This window comes from Ictalurus punctatus, chromosome 26 (genome assembly GCF_001660625.3).
Source record: "Ictalurus punctatus breed USDA103 chromosome 26, Coco_2.0, whole genome shotgun sequence".
In the NCBI taxonomy this organism is placed as follows: Eukaryota; Metazoa; Chordata; class Actinopteri; order Siluriformes; family Ictaluridae; genus Ictalurus; species Ictalurus punctatus.
Window position 1 is genome coordinate 1,570,828 of NC_030441.2, and position 21,390 is coordinate 1,592,217.

General features: G+C 36.5%; 2 protein-coding genes across 5 annotated transcripts; one reads left to right on the plus strand and one right to left on the minus strand.

Moving 5' to 3' along the window:
* Positions 1 to 141: 141 nt before the first annotated feature.
* On the plus strand, positions 142 to 21,153 carry LOC124627521 (interferon-induced protein 44-like). Of its 2 annotated transcripts, none has more exons than XM_053676185.1 (8): positions 142 to 825; positions 1,806 to 1,893; positions 2,395 to 2,428; positions 2,668 to 2,866; positions 3,221 to 3,370; positions 3,572 to 3,737; positions 4,320 to 4,420; positions 20,744 to 21,153. In XM_053676185.1, the coding sequence occupies exons 2-8, from the start codon at positions 1,839 to 1,841 to the stop codon at positions 20,924 to 20,926; spliced, it is 888 nt and encodes a 295-aa protein (XP_053532160.1). In that variant the 5' UTR covers positions 142 to 825; positions 1,806 to 1,838; the 3' UTR covers positions 20,927 to 21,153. The 2 variants fall into 2 exon arrangements, with proteins under 2 accessions (XP_053532160.1, XP_053532159.1); XM_053676184.1 differs by lacking the exon at positions 20,744 to 21,153 and adding an exon at positions 4,964 to 5,357 and having other exon boundaries at positions 146 to 825.
* Positions 8,467 to 16,887, minus strand: LOC128628755 (interferon-induced protein 44-like). Of its 3 annotated transcripts, none has more exons than XM_053676147.1 (9): positions 16,595 to 16,887; positions 14,805 to 14,852; positions 14,536 to 14,569; positions 13,639 to 13,831; positions 11,788 to 11,931; positions 10,307 to 10,478; positions 9,652 to 9,752; positions 9,365 to 9,518; positions 8,467 to 8,595 (listed from the first exon to the last, which is right to left on the minus strand). In XM_053676147.1, exons 1-9 carry the CDS (start codon positions 16,677 to 16,679, stop codon positions 8,489 to 8,491), a joined length of 1,038 nt encoding a protein of 345 aa, XP_053532122.1. In that variant the 5' UTR covers positions 16,680 to 16,887; the 3' UTR covers positions 8,467 to 8,488. The 3 variants fall into 3 exon arrangements, with proteins under 3 accessions (XP_053532122.1, XP_053532124.1, XP_053532123.1); XM_053676149.1 differs by lacking the exon at positions 16,595 to 16,887 and adding an exon at positions 15,148 to 15,854; XM_053676148.1 differs by having other exon boundaries at positions 8,467 to 9,518; positions 16,595 to 16,874.
* Positions 21,154 to 21,390: the final 237 nt, after the last annotated feature.

Here is a 21,390-nt window from a genome sequence, read left to right on the forward strand (position 1 = left end):
TGACAAAATTTAACACACCTGCTCCCCATTCACACCTGAGACCTTGTAACACTAACAAGTCACATGACACCGGGGAGGGAAAATGGCTAACTGGGCCCAAATTGGACATTTTCACTAAGGGGTGTATTCACTTTTGGCGCCAGCGGTTTAGACATTAATGGCTGTGTGTTGAGTTATTTTGAGGGGACAGCAAATTTACACTGTTAAACAAGCTGTACACTCACTACTTTACGTTGTAGCAAAGTGTCATTTCTTCAGTGTTGTCACATTAAAAGATATCATCAAATATTTACACAAATGTGAGGGGTGTACTCACTTTTGTGAGATCTCTGTTGTTATATATCTTAGTTTTGAAGCTGTGATCTAAGAAACATCAATATCTCTGCCGTCGCAGAGGCGAAGTTCCTGGAACTTCTTATAAGAAATTGCTCCATGTAATACTTCTCTCAATGTAATACACACATTTCTTATATCATCGACTCCCTTCCATAGAGACAGCAATGTACAATGACTTTATATAATTCTAATTCTAAATCATTTACTCCCTTCCATAGAGAGCAATACTCGATGACTTCATAAAATTCTAATTCTAATTCTAAATTCTTGAAGATTCCTACCGGTCAGTGGTAAGGCTTCATTGGTCTTTCACTCTGCACTAAAGGGCAAATTGCCTGTGTGTTAACACTTACTTCAGGGTGAAACTTTTCCACGAACGTCCTCCGGTTTGCTTGTTGTCCAGAAGAGCTTAAAGACTCACGCAGCCCAGCCAGGAGACGCCAAATTGTCGTGAACATTAGACAACACTCGCAGACTCGTCCTCTGAAGGTAAAAAGGTTTATTACAGAAAGATGGTTAATACAGGATAGAATAAAGCAGGAGAGAATAATGAGAGCGCTCTGAAGCGCTTGTACTAAAGCACTACTATAGATATGAAACGCAGAGCATGACATAAATCTGTGTACCGATAAGAAGCAGTTTGAGGCAGCTCAAACAGGCTTTGTTTTAGGATCTTGGACAGACGAACCTTGAACAGAAGAACACATATTAGGATTACAGTTCTTCCTAAATGGAGAAGGGTACCAAGTATGCATCGCTAAAATAAGAGTAATGTAATATTCTGTCTTTATGGAATATATTCGATTATGTTATGTTACTTTAGTTACAGTTAGAATAAGACAAAGATTTCACTCCCTTTCAGAGTTAATACACAGTAAATGTAAGACTCTGACCAGGATGTCTCACATGTCAGTCTCAGTCCTTCAGTCCAGCGGATCAGCTGTTTATAAATCAGATTTGAAAATCAGCAGAATTATCATGTTAGCCAAGTTCTTTGGTCTGTGGTTTTAAATGGTGCCTTGCTTTTCTTACTGTTGCCATTAATTACAGATTTAAGTGCATTTTAATAACCTTTTGCAGCACAAAACATAACATCTACAAATATGTAATATTGTATTAGAGATGTCTGAATGAAACAACAGATTGTTTATTTTGAGGCCATTGTCATTATTTGCATGATTATTAATTTCTGTATTATATAAATAAACTGTACCTGAGGTGTTAAAACGCTTCATTAATATAAGACATTAATATAAGACCACTACTACAAAACTGCACAACAGCAGCTGATGTAAACACACAAGGCGTGCACCCGGAAATCACCGGACTTCCTGTAAAGAGTAAGCTCATGTTTAAGGGTGTAAAGAAAACATTGATAACTTTTTAAAAATTATTTTATTTATTTATAAATTTTTTGCTGGAACATTAAAAACCTTTTCTTACATGACAAAATCTACTTTTCTCATCAGCATTGTTCATCTAGATTCAGTGAACTGAATGAAATGGGAGAGTCTGCATCTACACCTCAACAACCTCAAACACCTCCACCGCCTCCAGGCGAGTCTCAGTCTTATAATATTTATCGGATGATGATCAATATGTTAACCTTAATATTACATACTGATACGGTTTATTATTTACTCCCGATTTAGCCTAGTTATTAATGAATTTATTTTCCCAATTATGGGAGTTAATCTAGGAGTGAGAATGTGTAACGCACGAGTACGTGATGTGACTCGACTAAAATCATGGAGCACAGCATAAAATGAACATTATTTGGAACAGGTTTAACACTGATTATTTTTAATTTCTGGGATGAAAAACCATCCATTTATAACAACAACAACAACAACAAATGTAAAAACAGGAGTAAACTTGTTGCAGTGTCTCTGTTGTAAAAATCCATGTGTCTAGCAATCAGGTCCATTTTTTTAAAACATGGAAATATATTGAACACTCTGCATGTCCATTGACTTATAAACTTACATGTTAACTGTATTTCACATATAAATGCAAAACTGTAACCAGGGTAACATTATTTTTTTGTTTGTTTTTAAGAATTTGATGAGCCATGGAGGACGATGCTTTGGAAGTGAGTTGTATTAACTTCCATAAAGAAATGTTCATATTTCAGCCTCAAATCCTGTTAGATTTTGACAAAACTGTCCATTTCTGCTCACTTACTGTATCAGTGTGACATATTCTGATTTTCTTTTATTATTGACGATTATTGACTTCTTCTTAATTAAAGTTCTTCTTCAGTCACTAACTGCCAGGAAGTTAAGTGTCAGGATGGTACGATCCTTCTGTGACGTTTTGTGTTTTTGATAGGTGCAAATTCTTATTGGAGGAAAAACTGAGGAACTTTAAGCTCTGCGGTTCTGACGTAAAGTTTGTCAGGATTCTGGTTGTTGGTGAAGTTGGAGCAGGAAAGTCCAGCTTCATTAATGCAGTCAATAATGTTTTCCAAGAGCAGATCACCAGTGGAGCTCTTGTTGTAGGAAGATCTGGAACCAGTTGCACAAAAACTGTAAGTATAACTTCTCAACATATTCACTGGTCTGATTTCTTAATGCAGACAAATAAACTAGTTTGATTTAAACTAAGGTCATTTTCACACTTCCAGACAAAAGTTTTCAAGCTCAGGACTGGTTCAGAGATACAATCCCTGGTCCTCTTGAAAAAGTCGGTCTATGGCTCGCTTCAGCCGAACATTGGAGTGGTCCAATGACATGCCTTTAAAATGTTTTTTTAAACACCCTGAAAGCCTTAGTGTGTGGACCTCAGCTCTTAATGAGGCACAGCACTGTACAGTTCAATATTGTGTTTAATATGGAATTTGATCCTGAGTCAGAATCATATACAATCTGTGTTTTTCTTACAGTACAAAACCCATCATATCATGGGGAAGGACGGCTCCTGTTTACCTTTTGTGTTCAGTGACGTCATGGGACTTGACTCTGCCGATGGACAAGGCGTACATGTACAGGACATCATCACAGCCTTAAAGGGGTTTCTTGAGGAAGGATATAAAGTGAGGGGAACATTTTACTCTCACAATATGACACAAAACAGTTATTTTTAGCATTGTTACAGTATATAATGTTAATATATATGACGTTAGAATACTGTTCATGTAGTCAGTCTTTATAGTACAGCTGTAGCTCTGTAGTAACCTACACTGATTTTTGCACAGTAAAACATCTGTAATATTTATTCTTTCACCAATTTGCAGTTTAATCCTGTTACTCCCGCGTCTCAGAAGGACTACAACAAAAACCCCAAAACTTCTGATAAACCCTTCTGCCTGGTCAATGTTATAGCTGCAAGCACAGTGTCACTCATGGAACAAAAGCTTATTGAAAAGATGAACCTGATCCGTGGGGTGGCTATAGAGTATAGTAAGTCCTGTTATTATAGTTTAGAATCATCTCGAAATGTTTTTTTATAGTGGCACAATTATTCCCCAATAACATACCACTGTGTGTGATTTGGTCCGAAGGCGTTGATTGTTTTTCTATAACAGCAGCCCTGACTGTAGTTCTGACTGCAAAACAAATCACAAGTTTAGATTAATCCGTTCATTCTAATAGTTTCTATAGTAACAACTCAAACAGGGACTTTTATTTGTTCTATGGAAGGAGTCTCCAGTTTCAACACTTTGTAACAGTCAGAGGTAAAGCTGCAACAGAGTTTTCTGATCTTCAGGCCAGAGGAGTTTATGATTAGTGGTTTCTCAGGAACACGACAAGCTGTGATTTTTATCTTAACATCAGGGGAGAAAATAAAGAGAGAGGCTCGTAAGAGAAACTTAATTAATTAATTAAAGTTAAAACTTTAATTAATAAAAATTGTAATCAGTGATAAATGACTGTGATAAGAATTAAACATTGCAGGACGTACTGTTATAGGAAAATCATATCATATTAGAATTCCTGTTTTAGTCTTATTGTAGATAATAAACTGTTCATCCTATTGTACAGATTTGCCTCAAGTTATCATCATGACAAAAGTGGATGAAGTCTGCCCTCTGGTTAAACAGGACCTAAGAAAGGTCTACACCAGCAAGAAGATCAAAGAAAAGGTAATTGTTTAATAAAATGGTGTATATTAGGATTGTAACTGATTACAATATTGGGATTGAACAGATATGTTCTCAATGAATGTAAATACTGACATGAACAGAAGGCACTTCTATTTATTTGGCTCTTTTTTAATCAAATAGTGTTCAATATCACCATATAAGAATATTTACTTTCACACAGCACAAAGTAAAAGTAAATCTTCCTGGAAGTCATAAAGGCATTAAAATGAAATGGATCCCAGATTGATCTCACAGCAGCACTGTTTCTCCGCTTCGCAGTAGGTTCTGATAACGAGTCTAGTGAACTTCTGGAAAGTAACAAACCCCCAAAACTGAAGTAAATCTAATTATTAAATATTATTAGATGTTGCTGTCAACTATACACAGCAAAAAGTGTGTCAGTGCATCTGTTTAAGGAGTTAAATAAAGTTCCGTTCTGCAACTTGTGATTTGTTATAATTGTGGTAGATTTGATCATTTATCAGTTAAATAAATTGTTAGATTCATTGTTGTTGTTTTTTTTTTTTTAATAAATATTTTCAGATGCAGGAGTGTAGTAATCTGCTGGGCATTCCATTGAGCAACATCTTCCCTGTGAAGAACTACCACGAGGAGGTGGATACGAAAGATGAAGTGGATGTTCTGATCCTCAAGGCGCTCGATCAGATCGTGAATCTCGCCAACGATGCCCTGGAAGACCAAAACCCTAGTGAGAAATCTGAGTGAAGGCTTTGTTGTTGTTCTTGTTGTTCTTTTCCACCCCTACACCAGTGCAGAGTATTTATGACCGTGAAAAAACATGAAATTGTGTCTAAAGTACATTATTAAAGTAAAGCTAATTTCTTCTACTGTAATCATAACTGGTTTGTGTTTCTGTCGTTGTCACGTTCCTACTGCACTCTGGACTTTTTATATTCCATTAAATTAATAATTATAATGACATTTGGTCCTACTCATTTTTAAGATTTATACCTTTACACTAAACATGTTTTGACAGATACAAATAACACAAACACGAGTAATGTACAATACTGTTTCATAATTCATACATAAATATGCAGGACTAAAACATCCAAAGAATGAAACCTCTTTCATTAACTACCAAGGAACACTGACTAACTACTCTCTCAGTAATTACGGCTAGGCCTCGGGAAATAAACTTAAGGCAGAACACCTCCAAAGAGGGGGAAACAAAGGGTTACGCCACACTGGACTTGAACCTGAGGCTGGAGGATGGAGAAACCAACATGCAGCGCAGTGAACTACCAACCCTGCACAAACAGACCATGGAGTGGGCCTAGCCAAACGCTCAAGAGGAGTAAACTGAAAAAAATAAGGTCAGAGAGGACCGACTTACAAAGGAAATAAGTAAACAAGTTTTTTTTTAAAGCAAGGAACTGGAGAAAACCAGAGGAACCCCAAGAGACAAGGTCCAAGAGGTTTGGACTGACACAGCGAGAAAGCTTCAGAGAGACAGGAAACCTGAGAGATAAACTCGAGAGTGTTTACCAAATTACCGGCTTATCCTCAATACAGCACTCAACAAGGAGAACTCAAGACTAAACATTTGATTAACATGTAAGAAGCCCTTCAAGCCCTTCAGGTGGAGCTGGTTGCTGGTCAGAAGGTATTAATGAATCTTTTATAACAGGAACTCTGACAGTAGTTACAGACACAAGATAAACCACAGGTTTATATTAATGAGACTCATTCTAATTCTTCACTATTTCTAGAGTAACAACTTACAGAGTAACAAAATACAGAGACTTTTGTGGTGGACTCTTCACATTCAGTAATGTCAGGGATTTCCCTCCAGCTGGAGAGCTCAGCGCACATAAGTGACTCGTTTCATGTAAGTCATCAAGTGTGTTTACATTGCCAGACATCGAGTTGAAGAAAGAAGCCTCCTGAGAGAAGCTCTTGGTCTGTGAGACAAAAATTCCTTTCAAGAGGAAGTGGATAATAATACATGCAGTCCCAGTGATAACTCGCGTAGTAAAGCATCCCTGATATACAGCCAGGATTGAGGTTCTAGATCCTGTAGCAAATTTTCCTGTGTTATTTGACCCAATGTGTGGAGTTTAGCTGTCAGATAAGGAGTGTCTTGAATGTCATTTTTACTCTGTGAAGGTCGTGTCTGAATGACGTATGACATTGTGAGGCTTGCGGATATATAGTCTTTCAAATGGGAAGTACCCCATCGAGGCTTGTGGGACCTCTCTGAATGCAAACCACTTATCCCAAATCCGAGCATCTCTAATAATTCATACAAAGTGTAGGTGACACAGTTTGCTTAACTCGCTGGAAGTAACAGAAAGCGATGCCCTCCTGCATTATTATGGCCTGACAAGGTCGATGTCAATTCTTTTGAGGAAGACCTTGATCAATGGAAGGGGTGGACACACGATTCATTAAATTGCTGCGACTGCCCGGCCAATAGCAACGCGTTGGCCAGTGTGTGTCCATATAAAAAACATGAAACCAACACTGGTATCAGGAAGCACCTCTAAGTGCTCCAGGTGCACTTCTGTTAATGAAGATGATCATAGTTTACATTCTTCAGGACTGTAAAAGTGTATTTTTAATGAAGTATACTATGCTTTTTACATTTCTACGGGAAATCAATCGGCTTCACGCTGGCTCTCTTTGCCGATGGGTGCATTTTATAAAAACAACAAAGCTCTATAATATTTTAATAAAATATCATATGGACGAGTGTGGAAACATATAGGGTAGATGTGAAATTATTACGTTACATAATAACCATCAATAACTATAATTACTAATCATCTTCTTCCAGACATCATTTGAACTCTAGTCCATTTTCATTTCCATTTCCATGAAATGTTAAATATTCAATAGAAAGTTGCCAGTAGGCAGTACAGCAGTGCTATGCTGTGTGGAGGATGAGAGAGTGGTGCAGGAGGAGGAGACTGAAACCTGAAAGATGTGCTATCAGAGGAGCTGTGCAACCATTAAGTTTAAGTACATGTTATTTACAGATTTATTAAATATGAACATTTTTTACATCCATGCTTCTTAAGTGCTGTGGTATTTGATTGTATTTCCTTATAATATATATATTTCCAAAGCCTCTTACGTCTTAGCAGTTTGATTGCATTCTTCAAAAAAATAAATCTAATTTATCTAAATATATACATCTACATCTGACATCCTCATGCCAAAGACATGCATTGTAGATTGATTTGCAGCTCTAAATAGTGTGCGAGTATGCGATTGTGCCCTTGTGATTTGATGGCACCCCATCCAGGGGGTCCCCCGGCTTGTTCCCCAAGTTCCCTGGGATAGGCTCCAGACTCCCCGTGACCCTGTGTAGGATAAGCAGTACAGAAAATGGATGGATGGATGGATGATGTACACAAGAGTGCCCCGGAATGCTCGATTCTGATTGGTTAGAAGACGTTGAATCGTTTTCAATAAAAGAAGCTCTAACATTAGTGTAGTTGTGAGGAAAATCAGAAGTTTATATTAACATTTATGGAAGAAGTCTCACACACACCAAACCTTGAGGCAAATGAGCTACAATAGCACAAGGTTCCCCTCTTTGTCGGAACATAAAATAGACAGTTGAAGATTGGGTAAATGTTGCTTTTCGGTGGAATTATTTGGTTGTCAGTGGACTCTGTTCACAATATGTCGTGGCTAACATTATGCTATGTGAAAATGGGATTTTAAAGAGGTGTAACAAAATATACCACACCTCTATCCACATTGTGTTGCTCATACTGTGTACTGATAATGCTGGGAAAGACCTGATTGAAGTGAAAATAGCTCTCTTATAGGTACATTATTAAACTTTCTCACAGTCAACAGTATGTAAAGGCAAATTTGTGGAATTAATGAGTGTTACATAAACACACAATGTCATTCAGGCTCTCATGTGGACTCTGGCATTATCAAACCATAAAAACGTCTCTGGTAACTACAATGTTCTGGTACTTGAAGAAAGAAGTCACTGGACAAATGTTTTCTTTAAAACCCAACATAACTGTGGATGTTGAGGGTGTAATACATTTTAGTAACAGTCAAGAAGAAGAAGTAGTTTATTCAAAAGTTTTGATGCTGGTTTGCTACAAAGCAAAATGATGAAGTGAAAGAGTGGTGTCTGCTTTGTTTTCTTGCTCTTGCAAACAAATCTCTTTCCTCTTCTTCTTCTGAAAGATGAAGTGAACGAGTCAACTGTTCGATTTGATTTTTGTTTTCAGACAGTTGTCCCACCTGCCCACAGTTCAGCACAAATTGCACCACTAAGACAGAATACTAAGAATTACTTAACCATATGCTGCAGTTAGACACAAAAGTTAATCACTTAATGGAAGTTCATTATAAGAGAAAACTGTGGACGTTGGTGGCATTTTTTTTTTCCTCTAAAGGAAACTTCAGCTTGATGAACCGTATCATAAGAAAAGTTTACAAAGCTACTTGTTCAGTTGCATGGATGTCTCTTGAGTCTGACCTTCTACTTAATATTCTTGAACCATGGCAGGTCGAGTCCATGGAAGCCATTATGTTAAATGAAACCAAATTTGCAGTGATTAATGTGATTATTCATTCAGCAATATATTACCAATATACTATTCAATGTTTGTCCTCTTCTCATTCATATATCATATTATTCTTTTTAAACTGTCTTGTACTGAGTTTCTTCAGTCCACATATTCTGTCCCTGATTTAGGTGTTTTAGGTCTCATTCTATCGAAAAACCCTGTCTCAGGCGCTTCTTTAAAAAAATATCTGGCAACCTGAACTTTTTCTTCATATATGGAAACTTTGTGTACTACACTGAGCTTCTAATACATCTGCTACACCAAGACTATGACTCTTAAGAATAAAACATGGCACACAACTAATCTAAGGTTGACCTCAAACCTCATTTCACTTTATACTTGGGGATTCATCACTAGGCTTCTTCTTCCAACTCACGTTCCACATAGTCATTGGCAAAATTTAGAATATCTCTCAATGCTGTGAGGATGAGCGTTTCAATGCCGTCATCTTTGGTGATCTCTTCAGCATAGTTCTTCACAGGGTAGATGGCGTTTTTTGAGATGCCCGAGTTAATACTGCACAGGTCCATCTGAGGAAATAAATCAGATCTGACCTTTGGACTGCTTGAAAAACAGGACATTCTAAAGTTTGAAGATTTGCACACACACACACACACACACACACACACACACACACACACACACACACACACACACACTTACCTTCTCTTTGATCTTCTTGCTGGTGTAGACTTTCTTTAAATCCTGGTTAACCTGCTCACAGGCTTTATCTACCTTGGTCATAACAATGACTTGAGGAATTCCTGAGAAATTAAACTTAAACTCTTTAGTAATCAAAGATGTTTCATTTCTTTTCTTTTTTTTTCCTGTTCTAGCTCCATATTATATAAAATATTTGTACATCACTAGAGATAAAAAAAAAGAGAACTAGAGAGAGAAAAAAACTTGAGAGAAAAAAGAGAGGTTGGTGAAAGAACAGCTATTTATAGCTGCTATATCATAAGTGAAAATAGACAATTTTGCAGTTTCAGTCGTTGAATAATTAAAAAAAGTAATTATTGGCAAATTGCTGTGGTATAAGAGCAATAAAACACTTTGGGGTGGTAACAGTACCTCTGCTTTGTGTTTTGATTATTTTCCTATAACATCATACCCCATAGTGTTTTATTCTTTACTTAACATATGCAGTACAGTACATTGTGAATAAGAAACCTTTGTTTCCCACTTTTGCTGACTCTGCAATGGTTCTAAGTTAGCGTTACTGGTACAGTATGTCTCATTTGAATAATAATGAATAATAAGTTCAACGGAAAACTCTAGCAGGAAAAACCCAAACGTAATAAATAATTTCGCTTACCCTGCTCGCTAGCAGCCGCTCTAACCTCGGCCATTTTTACAAAGACGCCGTCTTCCATTCTTGAGACAGAGTCTGCAGACAGAATGCTGACCAGACAGTGGACCTTATCATACAAAGTTGGGTTCTTTTTGTATTCTGGTTTCTCAGCAGTTATGGACGACACAGGATTAAACTACAACAGAACAAATAGATAATGTTATCAGCGACAATCAATATTTGGCATTTGATAAACCATATTACGCATACTTTTTTCTATGTAAGGCTTACTTATTTATAAAATAATTCTCTTCTGTGAAATGTTTGTTAACAACTCTATTAGTTATGATTTAGCACTAGCATTTTTTATTATTATTATTTCTATTGAACAATTATTTAAACAGGGTAGTCACACTGAAACAAAATTCTGTTTACATTCTGCCATAATAATAGTTTAATCAGCATTTATTATAAAAGCATAAGAAAATGCACACTGTATTCATTATTAAAGGAGGTTACAACCATTGTAGTTTATAGACGACGCTATTCGAACATTTGGGAATTTTCCTACAAGAGAGAAAAACACTCTAGATTACACGTACATTCTGGGTACCTACAAAGCTGTGCTCGAATCCCATTTTGGACAGTGAGACAAATCTCTCTGTTTCTCTACCACTATATACAGTATACACTGTATACAGGCAACTCTTAAAACAAGCTCAACGAGTAAGTAAAACTATTAAAACATGGACTGAGGTTATGGACCCGCACAACTGCCTTTGTCTTAATAATAATGACTACAAAAATGCCAAGTATAGTTTAGGTAGAATTATCAGAGAGGCCAGTGAGCCCATGGAAAGTGTCACGTCCAGATAACATGCCTGGACGTGTTGCCTCCCATAACACCACTATCATCAAATTTATTGAAGAGTCAGCAATCATTGCTGAGCGTGAGAAGTCAGCCCACAGGAGAGAAGTGGAAGCTCTGGTGGCATGGTGCCAGGTCAAAAAAACATTTCAGAACCTGACAATTAAATATCCAATCAAATCAGTGGACCTGAACTAGTTATTATATGAATATCAGAATCAGGGGACAGGATGCAGCTGCGCAATAATATTAATACAGGAATGATTGCCATGTTAGGTTAGTCCATGCAATTATATATCGCATTGTGTTATTTTCACACATAGATTGTAAAACAACAATGCAGTGGAAAGTGTAAAGTAATTTTAGTCATCACAGAGAGATTTCAATAAAAACATGTACATAATAGACAAACATCCACAGCTTTGGTCTTTGGGGGCCCAAAAGAGTCGGCTCTAATTCTGAACTAAGCAAAATGATCTAACTCTCTGAAAAAAGCAGAACTTCCCATCACTACCATGCAAAACTGGTTAGAAAGCCGTGATTCACTTGAATTGCCAGCATATTAGTTACTAGACTGGCTCGAAATGAAAAGAATGCAGATTACATTAAAAGATGACCAGAACGTGTAAGTGCTTACCGTGTACTTATCTGGAACGTGTCCCTTGAGTACACTGATGATGTCATCAGCTGTTATCCCTCCTGAATGCTGAAGCCCCATGATGTCAACAATTTCCAAAGGATAATGCTCACCTCTGCCTTTCTTCAGCTTGTGTATTTTCATCTAAATTCAATTTAAACATAGTTCGACGAATATTGAAGATGACTCTGTTCTAATAATAAAAAAGGCAACCCATCAGGTCAGCTTGGCATAAAGAAATGAATATTATCTGGTTGTTGTAGGAGTGAGGAGAACGTTGCAAGTTTGTGCTATCAGGATGTTTAATGGGGCTACTCAAAAACATATCAGTGTTATACCAGGCTGAATGCGTGCTCAATAGTAAGAAAGACGGAATGCTCAGAAAACATAATGAAATACTGCAGCTGCTAAAAAAGAAAAGAATAGAACACCAAAACAAAAACATTAAAAACCACATTGTGAATGAAACTGCAACCTAGAATTGCTCATCTCTTCACTCAATTGATCTCAGTTCGAGCCAACATCCTGATTTATTCAGTCACTTCTACTCTGTTGAGTAAATTTCTTTAGACATTTAGACTGTCTTTATCTAGTTGCAAACTGAACTGATTATAACACATAGCAATCCAAAAACCTGATTAAATCCTGTCATTTGCCCTGAGAGAAAAGCACACTTGGGCAGAGAGTTTTTAGAAATCTTCAAGCGTGGCGGTTTTTACAGCTAAAAAACAGTCTAAATATAATATTTCCATGACATTAGTAATATATAGTCATGTAGTGATGTCAACATTTATTAATGGTGTAAAAAACTCAGATCTTTTCTAACATCTTCAGCTATTCCATCGGTATTGTTGATGTCAGGATGACAGGGCATTAAAGAATGTTTCTTGTCTGCTTGATTCCCCCAAAAGTGTTTGAAAGATCATGGGACTCTTTACCCAGGTGGACTCTTTGTCACAGATGTGTGGAAAGACGTGGCAGTAATGATCACTTTGCACACTATAGCACTTTTCTGAAAGGAGTAGATGCCCTCCTTCCATCACGCTGCCCAGGTATAAGATATGGGATCTCATGTGTTATAATCTTTAATACTGCTCCATATGGACCTAGGCAGAATGCTGGGAGACAGGTTTTTTGACTGGTGATCACCTTAGCAAATGGAACGAGAAAGCATGCAGTAATGCCAGGATAGTTGCAGGGTGACCAGATGACAGAACTTCAAAGATCCTACTTAAAGTTAGATGTCTCAAAACTAAGAACCTGGTGGTTGACTTCAATGTGCTCCAAGGATCAACCTGTAGAACATTCCCTATCATGTCCAGTACACACTTTACGAGCCGCACTGCAGCACAGAGCTAATTATTCATTAGGCACAATATCTGTCTAATCTGAGTGTAGCATGGCAGGTCATCACTATGCTGTAGAAGACAATAACTCTGATCATGATGGCCCATACCACATGAAATATTACATTCTCATAAACTAGACGTTCTTGGAGGTCTGTACTGCTGCTACCTGAGAACTCCCATTGGAGTGAGTGCTGAGTATATCTGAACAACCTTCAGTCAGTCTGAGGGTGAGTCGGCATTTCATGACCCACTGGTACAATGTTATCCACGGGGTGAAACAGGATAAGAAGGGATGAAATACAATATAAGTTTACAACCCTATCTTATGAATACCAAGGTTCCTCTTCAATTGAAAACGAAGCCAGACTCAAAGAGAAAACCATTTCCTTGTATTAAACTATACTGTAGTGGAATCGTAGAGTTACTGTATTTGCATTTGTGTTTTTCAGTATCCATGGTATCTTGTGTACATCTCTGTACCTCGCAATTGATTGTTCCTTACTTTTTTTGTGAAGCTTGCTCCTGTAAACGTGGAGTTTTCCAGAGCACTCATGGCATTACGGCCTAAGAGAATTCTCTGGACTGAGTTGATGAAGGATGATTTCCCAGCACCAGTCGGTCCATACAACACAATTCTGAGGACCTCCGAGCTGGGTTTGAATTCTTTCACGTCGTGCAGTATTTCATCGTTTTTACTGTGAATATACAGTCATACTTTTTTTTTTAAATAATAAAATAGCATTAAACAATATAACACTATGCAGTTGTAATAACTTGACAAGCATTTCATTAATATGTATGTAAGGAATAACACTTGAGGCTGTACTGCAATTTGTTCAATACAGCCAATGGGCTGGTTTCATGCAGACTGACACAAAGTCGAGTTACTCTTACCAGCCAGAGTTAATTATTTTCCTCTGACAGAATGTCCTGAAGTGTTTAATTCCTCTTAAACCACAGAAATTTGACAACAGTTCATTTTCAGTTATTACAGAACAACACGGCATTTTTTTTTTAGCAGATTATAATTCGATCTAATGTCGTAAAACATCAGTGAGACAAGTTAGTTCCACTTGTTTTATATCAGCCATAAAAAGCTGTTCCCTCAGTGGCCCCTCTTCTTTTTTTCTTGAATTTAAAAAGACAAATAATGAGTTATATTAACCCAAGCATTGCACTTTTTTTAATTAAGAGGAACAAAGAATAGTAGTATTTTCATACACCTGACTTGAAGTGAGCTAGTGACTATAATACTGAATGTAAACGCAACAATGCAATATATTTTACATGATAGTGAACCAAGTAATCAAGTGCATTGAATCAAATGAATTTGTCAAATGGGGTGTTCAAGTTGTGATAAATTTATATTTAAAGAATGCACAGAAAGATAGATTCTTACCTCCATGCTACTGGTCTCCAAGGCCTCTTGAGTTCTTAAATGCATGCATAAATAAATATCTATTAATTTGCTGATAACAGCATGATAAAATTGATCTCTATCCTTACAACTGTGTTGTTGTTGTTGAGGTTTTGGATATTATTTGTTGCTGTTGTTGACTCTAAGGCAAATTGTCCGCTTTGTTTAACCGTATTGTATCAGTGATAGAAAAGTGATAATATCTATAATATAAATATAGTATGCAGAATAAAATTAAAGATAAAACTCACCCGGTGAGAACCGACGCGGAGGATGAGCAGGTTGATTATTTCCCATTTCTGTGGAATTTATATGGTACATATTGTGAGATATACAAAACGCAATCAATAAATCCATTTATAGCATATATTTATTATATTTTCATATTTGCTTGTTTGTTTTCAGCACTCTACATAAACGATTGAGACTTTTGCATGGAATGAAAAGAAAAATTGAATTCCTTTGGTGCTATCAGGAGAAATCTTTCTTTAGAATTCGAAGATTTAAGCAAACCTCCAAAAGTGTACTTGTGAATTATATGTATAATTGTTCATTCCGTATTGGCACTATGAAAAAGTTAAAAGGCCCCCTTACCTTGGACGGTAGTACTGGTCTATAGACTTGTATATAGCTATAGTCAGTGACTTTGGGCTTTTTAAAGTCTGCATAAGACATGCCCACATTTGATAAATGGTTTCACTCTATGCATCAAGTTAATTTTTTAAAAAAGAAATATACACACATGGGACAAGAAAGAGGAAGATAGAGGAAGTCAAGTGCACACATGATTTACTTCATGATTCTGAGATTTTGCTGCTGTCATGGAAATTCTGCCTTATGGAAATCACAACCTTAATATTCTCAACCTGTGTGTATGTGTGTGTGTGTGTGTGTGTGTGTGTGTGTGTGTGTGTGTGTGTGTTTCTGTGCTAGGGATGTAGCTGCACACATATTCAAATTAAATAAGTAATACTTCTTAAATGAATACGAATGAAGTAAAACGTATGTGGACACCTGACCATAACACCCATACGGGGGGTTCCAGCATGACAGCGCCCCTGTTCACAAAGCGGCTCCATGACCAACCCAAGGACATTATGTTCCATACTAATACCTGTGGTTTTGTAATGGGGAGAAAGATTAACTCCCAGTGCAAGACTGGGAGTTCCAGAGGCATAAGATGTGTGACGTACAAGATGTAGTTATCTTGTTTTGTCAAATAAGGAGTTTTTTCTTTTTTTTAGCTGATATGGAAAAATAGCTGCTCACAAGGCACACAAATCGTAGCCACAACTACTACAGCGCAGCAATGGCATTTTTTTTTTTAACCCACAACTGCACTGTAAAAAAAAAAAAAAAAAAAAAAAAAAAAAAACTTGAAATTTATGGTAAAAAACCAGCAGGTGTGGTTGCCAGAACTTTACCATAAAAAAATACGGTTTCAACATTTTATGTTGGATTGCACTTTGTCTACTGTATTTTCTAACAGTTCATAAGTGTCTAATTTAAAGATTTATGGTGTACTAATCAGGAACAAAAACTATCATTATAAAATTGTTTCCCAAAGGGCACAGGTGTTACACCACCGCCAGCAGAGGGCACGGCACTGCTGCTTCTGAGAGACTGAACTGCGCGAAGTGGTCATGTGACGTTTGTTTTGGTTTCTTTTACTTTTAAATTGTAATTTTAATAATGCTTTAAACAATGAGAGGCATTTAAGGTTAAGATTATTAAGAGTGTTTTTTTACACTAATTAACAAATATATTAAACTTGCAAACCTAAATCAAAAACTAATCCATAAAAGACCAAGACATCAATGTGGTCCCAAGTATTTTTTAATTAAGACTGGCAAGAAATGAAGGAGATACAGTATGCTGTATTACTGAATTTTTCTGTTTTTGAACAGAAGTAGGCAGCAGTTTAAACAAAACACAAATGCTCCAGTTAGTCCAGACTGTAGAAGTTAAAACATTACCCTTACTACTCTACAGGCACTTCCAACATCTTCTTACTTGGACAAGCACTAACTTTTATCATTACCTTGACAACAGTCCTTGGGCCTTTTCTTGGCTTGACTTGGCCTTTTCTGTCTCTCAAGGGCCTGCATTAATTCCTCAGGAAACATTTTCCATGGAATTCTGAAACTGTCAACAGAGTTCACAGTAGGAGGGGAGCCGGTGCTGGAGGATGAGCAGAAAGAACTCTGGGACAGGGAAGATGCTTGAGATGAATAGACTGGTTGCTTCAAGGGTTCTGAACTTTGTGCTGTAAAAAAATAATAAAGAAAAGAAAAAGCGTCAGTGATATGTACTTCGTTAGAACAGGTATAGTTCAACCGAAATTCATATTCGGTCATCATTTACTCACCCTCAGGTCATTCCAAATCAGGTATTTTTTTGGAATGACAAGAGGATGAGTAAGTAACTTTCATTTTCTGGTACTCAACAATTTCTTTAATTGTTGTTACCAATTTTACCCCACTGTTAAACAAAAACATAAAATGATCAATAACATTTTAGAATAAAGATGTGACAACATATTTGATATTTGATTTGTCCAACCATTAAGGTCTTTGTAATAGAAATAAATACATGGACTTACTGGTCTCCTTCACAGCCATAATAAATTTTCTGGCTTGAATGGGCCTCAGTACAGCAACCAGATCTGATTCCACAAGAAATTTTAAATCTTCTGGGGTCTCCACTCAAAGCAATTTTAAGGTGTCGTCAAGAGATTTTTTAGTTGTGACTGTGAGGTCAGGTAATACGGTAGCAATGGCACCGTTAATGTTGGGAATGCTCAGCTCTGATTCACCCATTTATGAAAAACAACCAAATAAGAATAATTAACATGAATAAAACATGTGTGGGAAAAAAAATAGAGCTTCAATGGAATTAGTAGTTTCTCATTCATCATATATGATGTTAAAGGATAGAAATCTGGCGGGACATTGATGCTCACACATTGCATTACTTTGTTCTGTTTTTTCCAATTCATGCAGACTGTACTCAGGAATGAGTTCTGCTACAAATTTTCTCAGTAGAAAATGAACAACGTCATCTTTTATCAGAATAAGTGCAAGTTCTCCAAACTCCATTGAGTCCACATTCTGTGTCATAAGGAACTGGCATTTTTTGTATAATGAACCCCTGTACATTACTTCTGTTGAGACTTTGGTGTTGTTCTCTGTGAAACCAAACTTTCTCACTGCATCTTTAACAGAATCATCATACTGCTCTGGGCAAAATGCTGTGCTGTCTTTCATGTGGAAAGTTAGATGGCACATTGATTCTTCTGATAGATAAGCCTGGAACATTTGATGACTTTCAGAGAGAGTGAGGCAGAGGTTTTTGAAATTCTTTAAGTTCCTAGCACATCCTTTAAAGTACCTGTGCTTACATTCAAAGTGCATTGTCCACAATCTGATCAGAGGGACAAACTTTAAAATCAGTGCAGGGTAGTGTCGCAAGTAATGATGCTTGGGTTTTAAAAAATCTTTTTCCTCAACACAACATTACAAGTGACATGTGATCTGTATTTGATCTTATACGAGGTGGTAAATTAGCCAGAGAAAGATACACTAGTATTTTGTGCTTGCGTTTTGGGTTCACCACCTCAAAAGGATCTTCATATAGAATTAGTTTAAGACATGCTGGGTTTTGAAGGAAAAACTGGTTTTTGTATAGCTGACCATCACTGACATCATAAAACACATCTGCACATGCGTACGCTGTGCAACACACTTCTGCCATAGATCAGACTCCAATAAACATCTCAAAGTCTCCTTTAAAGGAACATAGTAGGCAAACCTCACTGACCTCGTGTCATCTCTACCTAAGTAAACCTTTACAGGTTCTGTGTATTTGAAGTTTAAAAAAAAAAAAAAAGCCTGAGTTTTTGAATAAATGGTTCCCAGACAAATGGTGTATAGGTCAGATTCCTTCACAGCATCACATATTCTACCAGTGGCATCATCCATTAACAATAAATCATGTTTCAGAAGTACATTCAGTTTATTCAAAGTGTACATAGATCAGACTCCAATAAACATTTTAAATGATGTGAACAAGCACACACTGCACTGCACCGCTCTGTTAAACACCGAAATGGTGGCTTCATATCACGGACAGGAATTTTCAGACTTGCAAAGCCAACTACAAGCGCTGATTAGACATGTTTCTACCTCGTGAAAATAACGTGCATGGATGCTATTTATATTTCAAACCTGGCAATGCTAAGACAACTAAGTATTATTCACCAAACTATCCATATAACGTTTATCTTACATTATGTACCCCTGACTGATTCGGAGGTGGGCATGCTGCATTTTGAGTGGATGATGCGCAAGCGGCATCTTTTAAATTCTTGTGGAATTTGTCTTCTCATCTTGAAATATATCCCTGAGTGCAGAGACAAAAAGCTTCACTTTCAATATATTTTCTTTCAAACGAACATGTTTTCCACATTAAAAAGTGAGTTGTTTATAATCAGTGTAGGAAAGCTGTTTTTCAATGCAAGTCATTCTTAATCAACAGCATTTGTTGCATAATGTTGATTAGGACAAAACATTAGTTTAACTCATCTCTTATAATTTATATAAAAAATTATAAGCTTATAATTGTATGAAAGTATTTACATTAATCGGTTAATTAAAACATGTACTATTTAAGCTGTAAATTTGTTTAAATTGATTTTAAGGTTGTTTTAGGGTTTGTTGACATTGCGTCTTCATGGCAACAAAGCTGTAAAATTGATCATAACTACCCAGAAAAGGTCAGTAGCTGATTTTATGGCACGAAAATCATGTTAATGTACATTTGTTTATGTCCTGTGACTATATAAACATGAGTATTTTAACATTTACAGATGCACTTCCATTGTAGGTGCTTCACTTTTCTGCATTTTTAAAGTGTTAGAATTTTTTTTTTTTTTTTTTTGTGATACTCAACATTATACAACAAATGCTGTTGATTGTGCTAAACTTGTATTGAACCAGGAATATTCCTTTAAGTGCACACTGCATAGGAAACCAAATAAGTATGTGTAATAATAAGAAAATAATATAGCTGCAAGCAGCAATGATGGACCCAAGCACTACGGTGCCATCACCACCCTGTGGGTGTATGAAATCAATGCATAGTGAAGTGAGTGGTGTAGAGCAGTGGTTATTAAAGTGTGGGCCGCCAGGGGGCGCCCAGGGGGCCTCAACAATTTGGTGTAAAAAATAGATAAATACATTATTTTCTCTTTCTCACTCTCAGACAACCACACACACACACACACACACACACACACACACACACACACACACACACACACACACAATTCCTAATGTAATATAATGTAAAGATGTAATTATTCATTTAAAAAAGGGAGATATATTCAAAAGTCTGAATTAAAGTTTAAACTTTAATAAAAATTGGAATCAGTGATAAAAAACTGTAATAAGAATTAAACACTGCAGAACATGCTGTTATAAGAAAATCATCTTCATATCATATTAGAATTCCTGTTTTAGTCTTATTGTAGATAATAAACTGTTCATCCTATTGTACAGATTTGCCTCAAGTAATCATTATGACAAAAGTGGATGAAACCTGCCCTCTGGTTAAAGATGACCTAAGAAAGGTCTACACCAGCAAGAAGATCACAGGAAAGGTAATAGTGTAATAAAATGGTGTATATTAGGATTGTAACTGATTACAATATTGGGATTGAACAGATATGTTCTCAATGAATGTAAATACTGATATGAATAGAAGGCACTTCTATTTATTTGGCTCTTTTTTTAATCAAATAGTGTTCAATATCACCATATTGGAATATTTACTTTCACACAGCACAAAGTAAAAGTAAATCTTCCTGGAAGTCATAAAGGCATTAAAATTAAATGGATCCCAGATTGATCTCACAGCAGCACTGTTTCTCCGCTTCGCAGTAGGTTCTGATAACGAGTCTAGTGAACTTCTGGAAAGTAACAAACCCCAAAAACTGAAGCAAATCTGATTATTAAATATTATTAGATGTTGCCGTCAACTATAAACAGCAAAAAGCTTGTCAGTGCATCTGTTTAAGGAGTTAAATAAAGTTCCGTTCTGCAACTTGCGATTTGTTATAATTGTTGTAGATTTGATAATTTATCAATTAAATGAATTATTCATTTTTGTTGTTTTTTATAAATATTTTCAGATGCAGGAGTGTAGTAATCTGCTGGGTATTCCACTGAGCAACATCTTCCCTGTGAAGAACTATCAAGAGGAGATGGACACGAACGATGACGTGGATGTTCTGATCCTCAAGGCGCTCGATCAGATCGTGAATCTCACCAACGATGCCCTGGAAGACCAAAAACCTAGTGAGAAATCTGAGTGAAGGCTGATTTTGTTGTTCTTCTTGTTCTTTTCCAGCCCTACACCAGTGCAGAGTATTTATGACCGTGAAAAAACATGAAATTGTGTCTAAAGTACATTATTAAAGTAAAGCTAATTTATTCTACTGTAATCATAACTGGTTTGTGTTTCTGTCGCTGTCACGTTCCTACTGCACTCTGGACTTTTTATATTCCATTAAATTAATAATTATAATGATGTTTGGTCCTACTTCTTTTTTAAGATTTATACCATTACACTAAACATGTTTTGACAAATACAAATAACACAAACACAAGTAATGTACAATACTGTTTCATAGTTCATACATAAATATGCAGGACTAAAACATCCAAAGAACGAATCCTCTTTCATTAACTACCAAGGAACTCTGACTAACTACTCTCTCAGTAATTAGGGCTAGGCCTCGGGAAATAAACTTAAAGAACACCTCCAAAGAGGGGGAAA

What these genes read in the sequence shown, in the direction of transcription:
- LOC128628755 (XM_053676147.1), bottom strand. Translation starts at nt 16,679, where the DNA reads ATGTTTCCTGAGGAATTAATGCAGGCCCTTGAGAGACAGAAAAGGCCA. An exon ending in AGCGGCTGCTAGCGAGCAGG is followed by an intron (nt 9,753 to 10,306) that starts GTAAGCGAAATT and finishes TTAATTTCTCAG; the next exon opens with GAATTCCTCAAGTCATTGTT. An exon ending in TGCCAATGACTATGTGGAAC is followed by an intron (nt 8,596 to 9,364) that starts GTGAGTTGGAAG and finishes TTCATCTTTCAG; the next exon opens with AAGAAGAAGAGGAAAGAGAT.
- LOC124627521 (XM_053676185.1), top strand. Translation starts at nt 1,839, where the DNA reads ATGGGAGAGTCTGCATCTACACCTCAACAACCTCAAACACCTCCACCG. An exon ending in AACACCTCCACCGCCTCCAG is followed by an intron (nt 1,894 to 2,394) that starts GCGAGTCTCAGT and finishes TTTGTTTTTAAG; the next exon opens with AATTTGATGAGCCATGGAGG. An exon ending in GAACCAGTTGCACAAAAACT is followed by an intron (nt 2,867 to 3,220) that starts GTAAGTATAACT and finishes TTTTTCTTACAG; the next exon opens with TACAAAACCCATCATATCAT.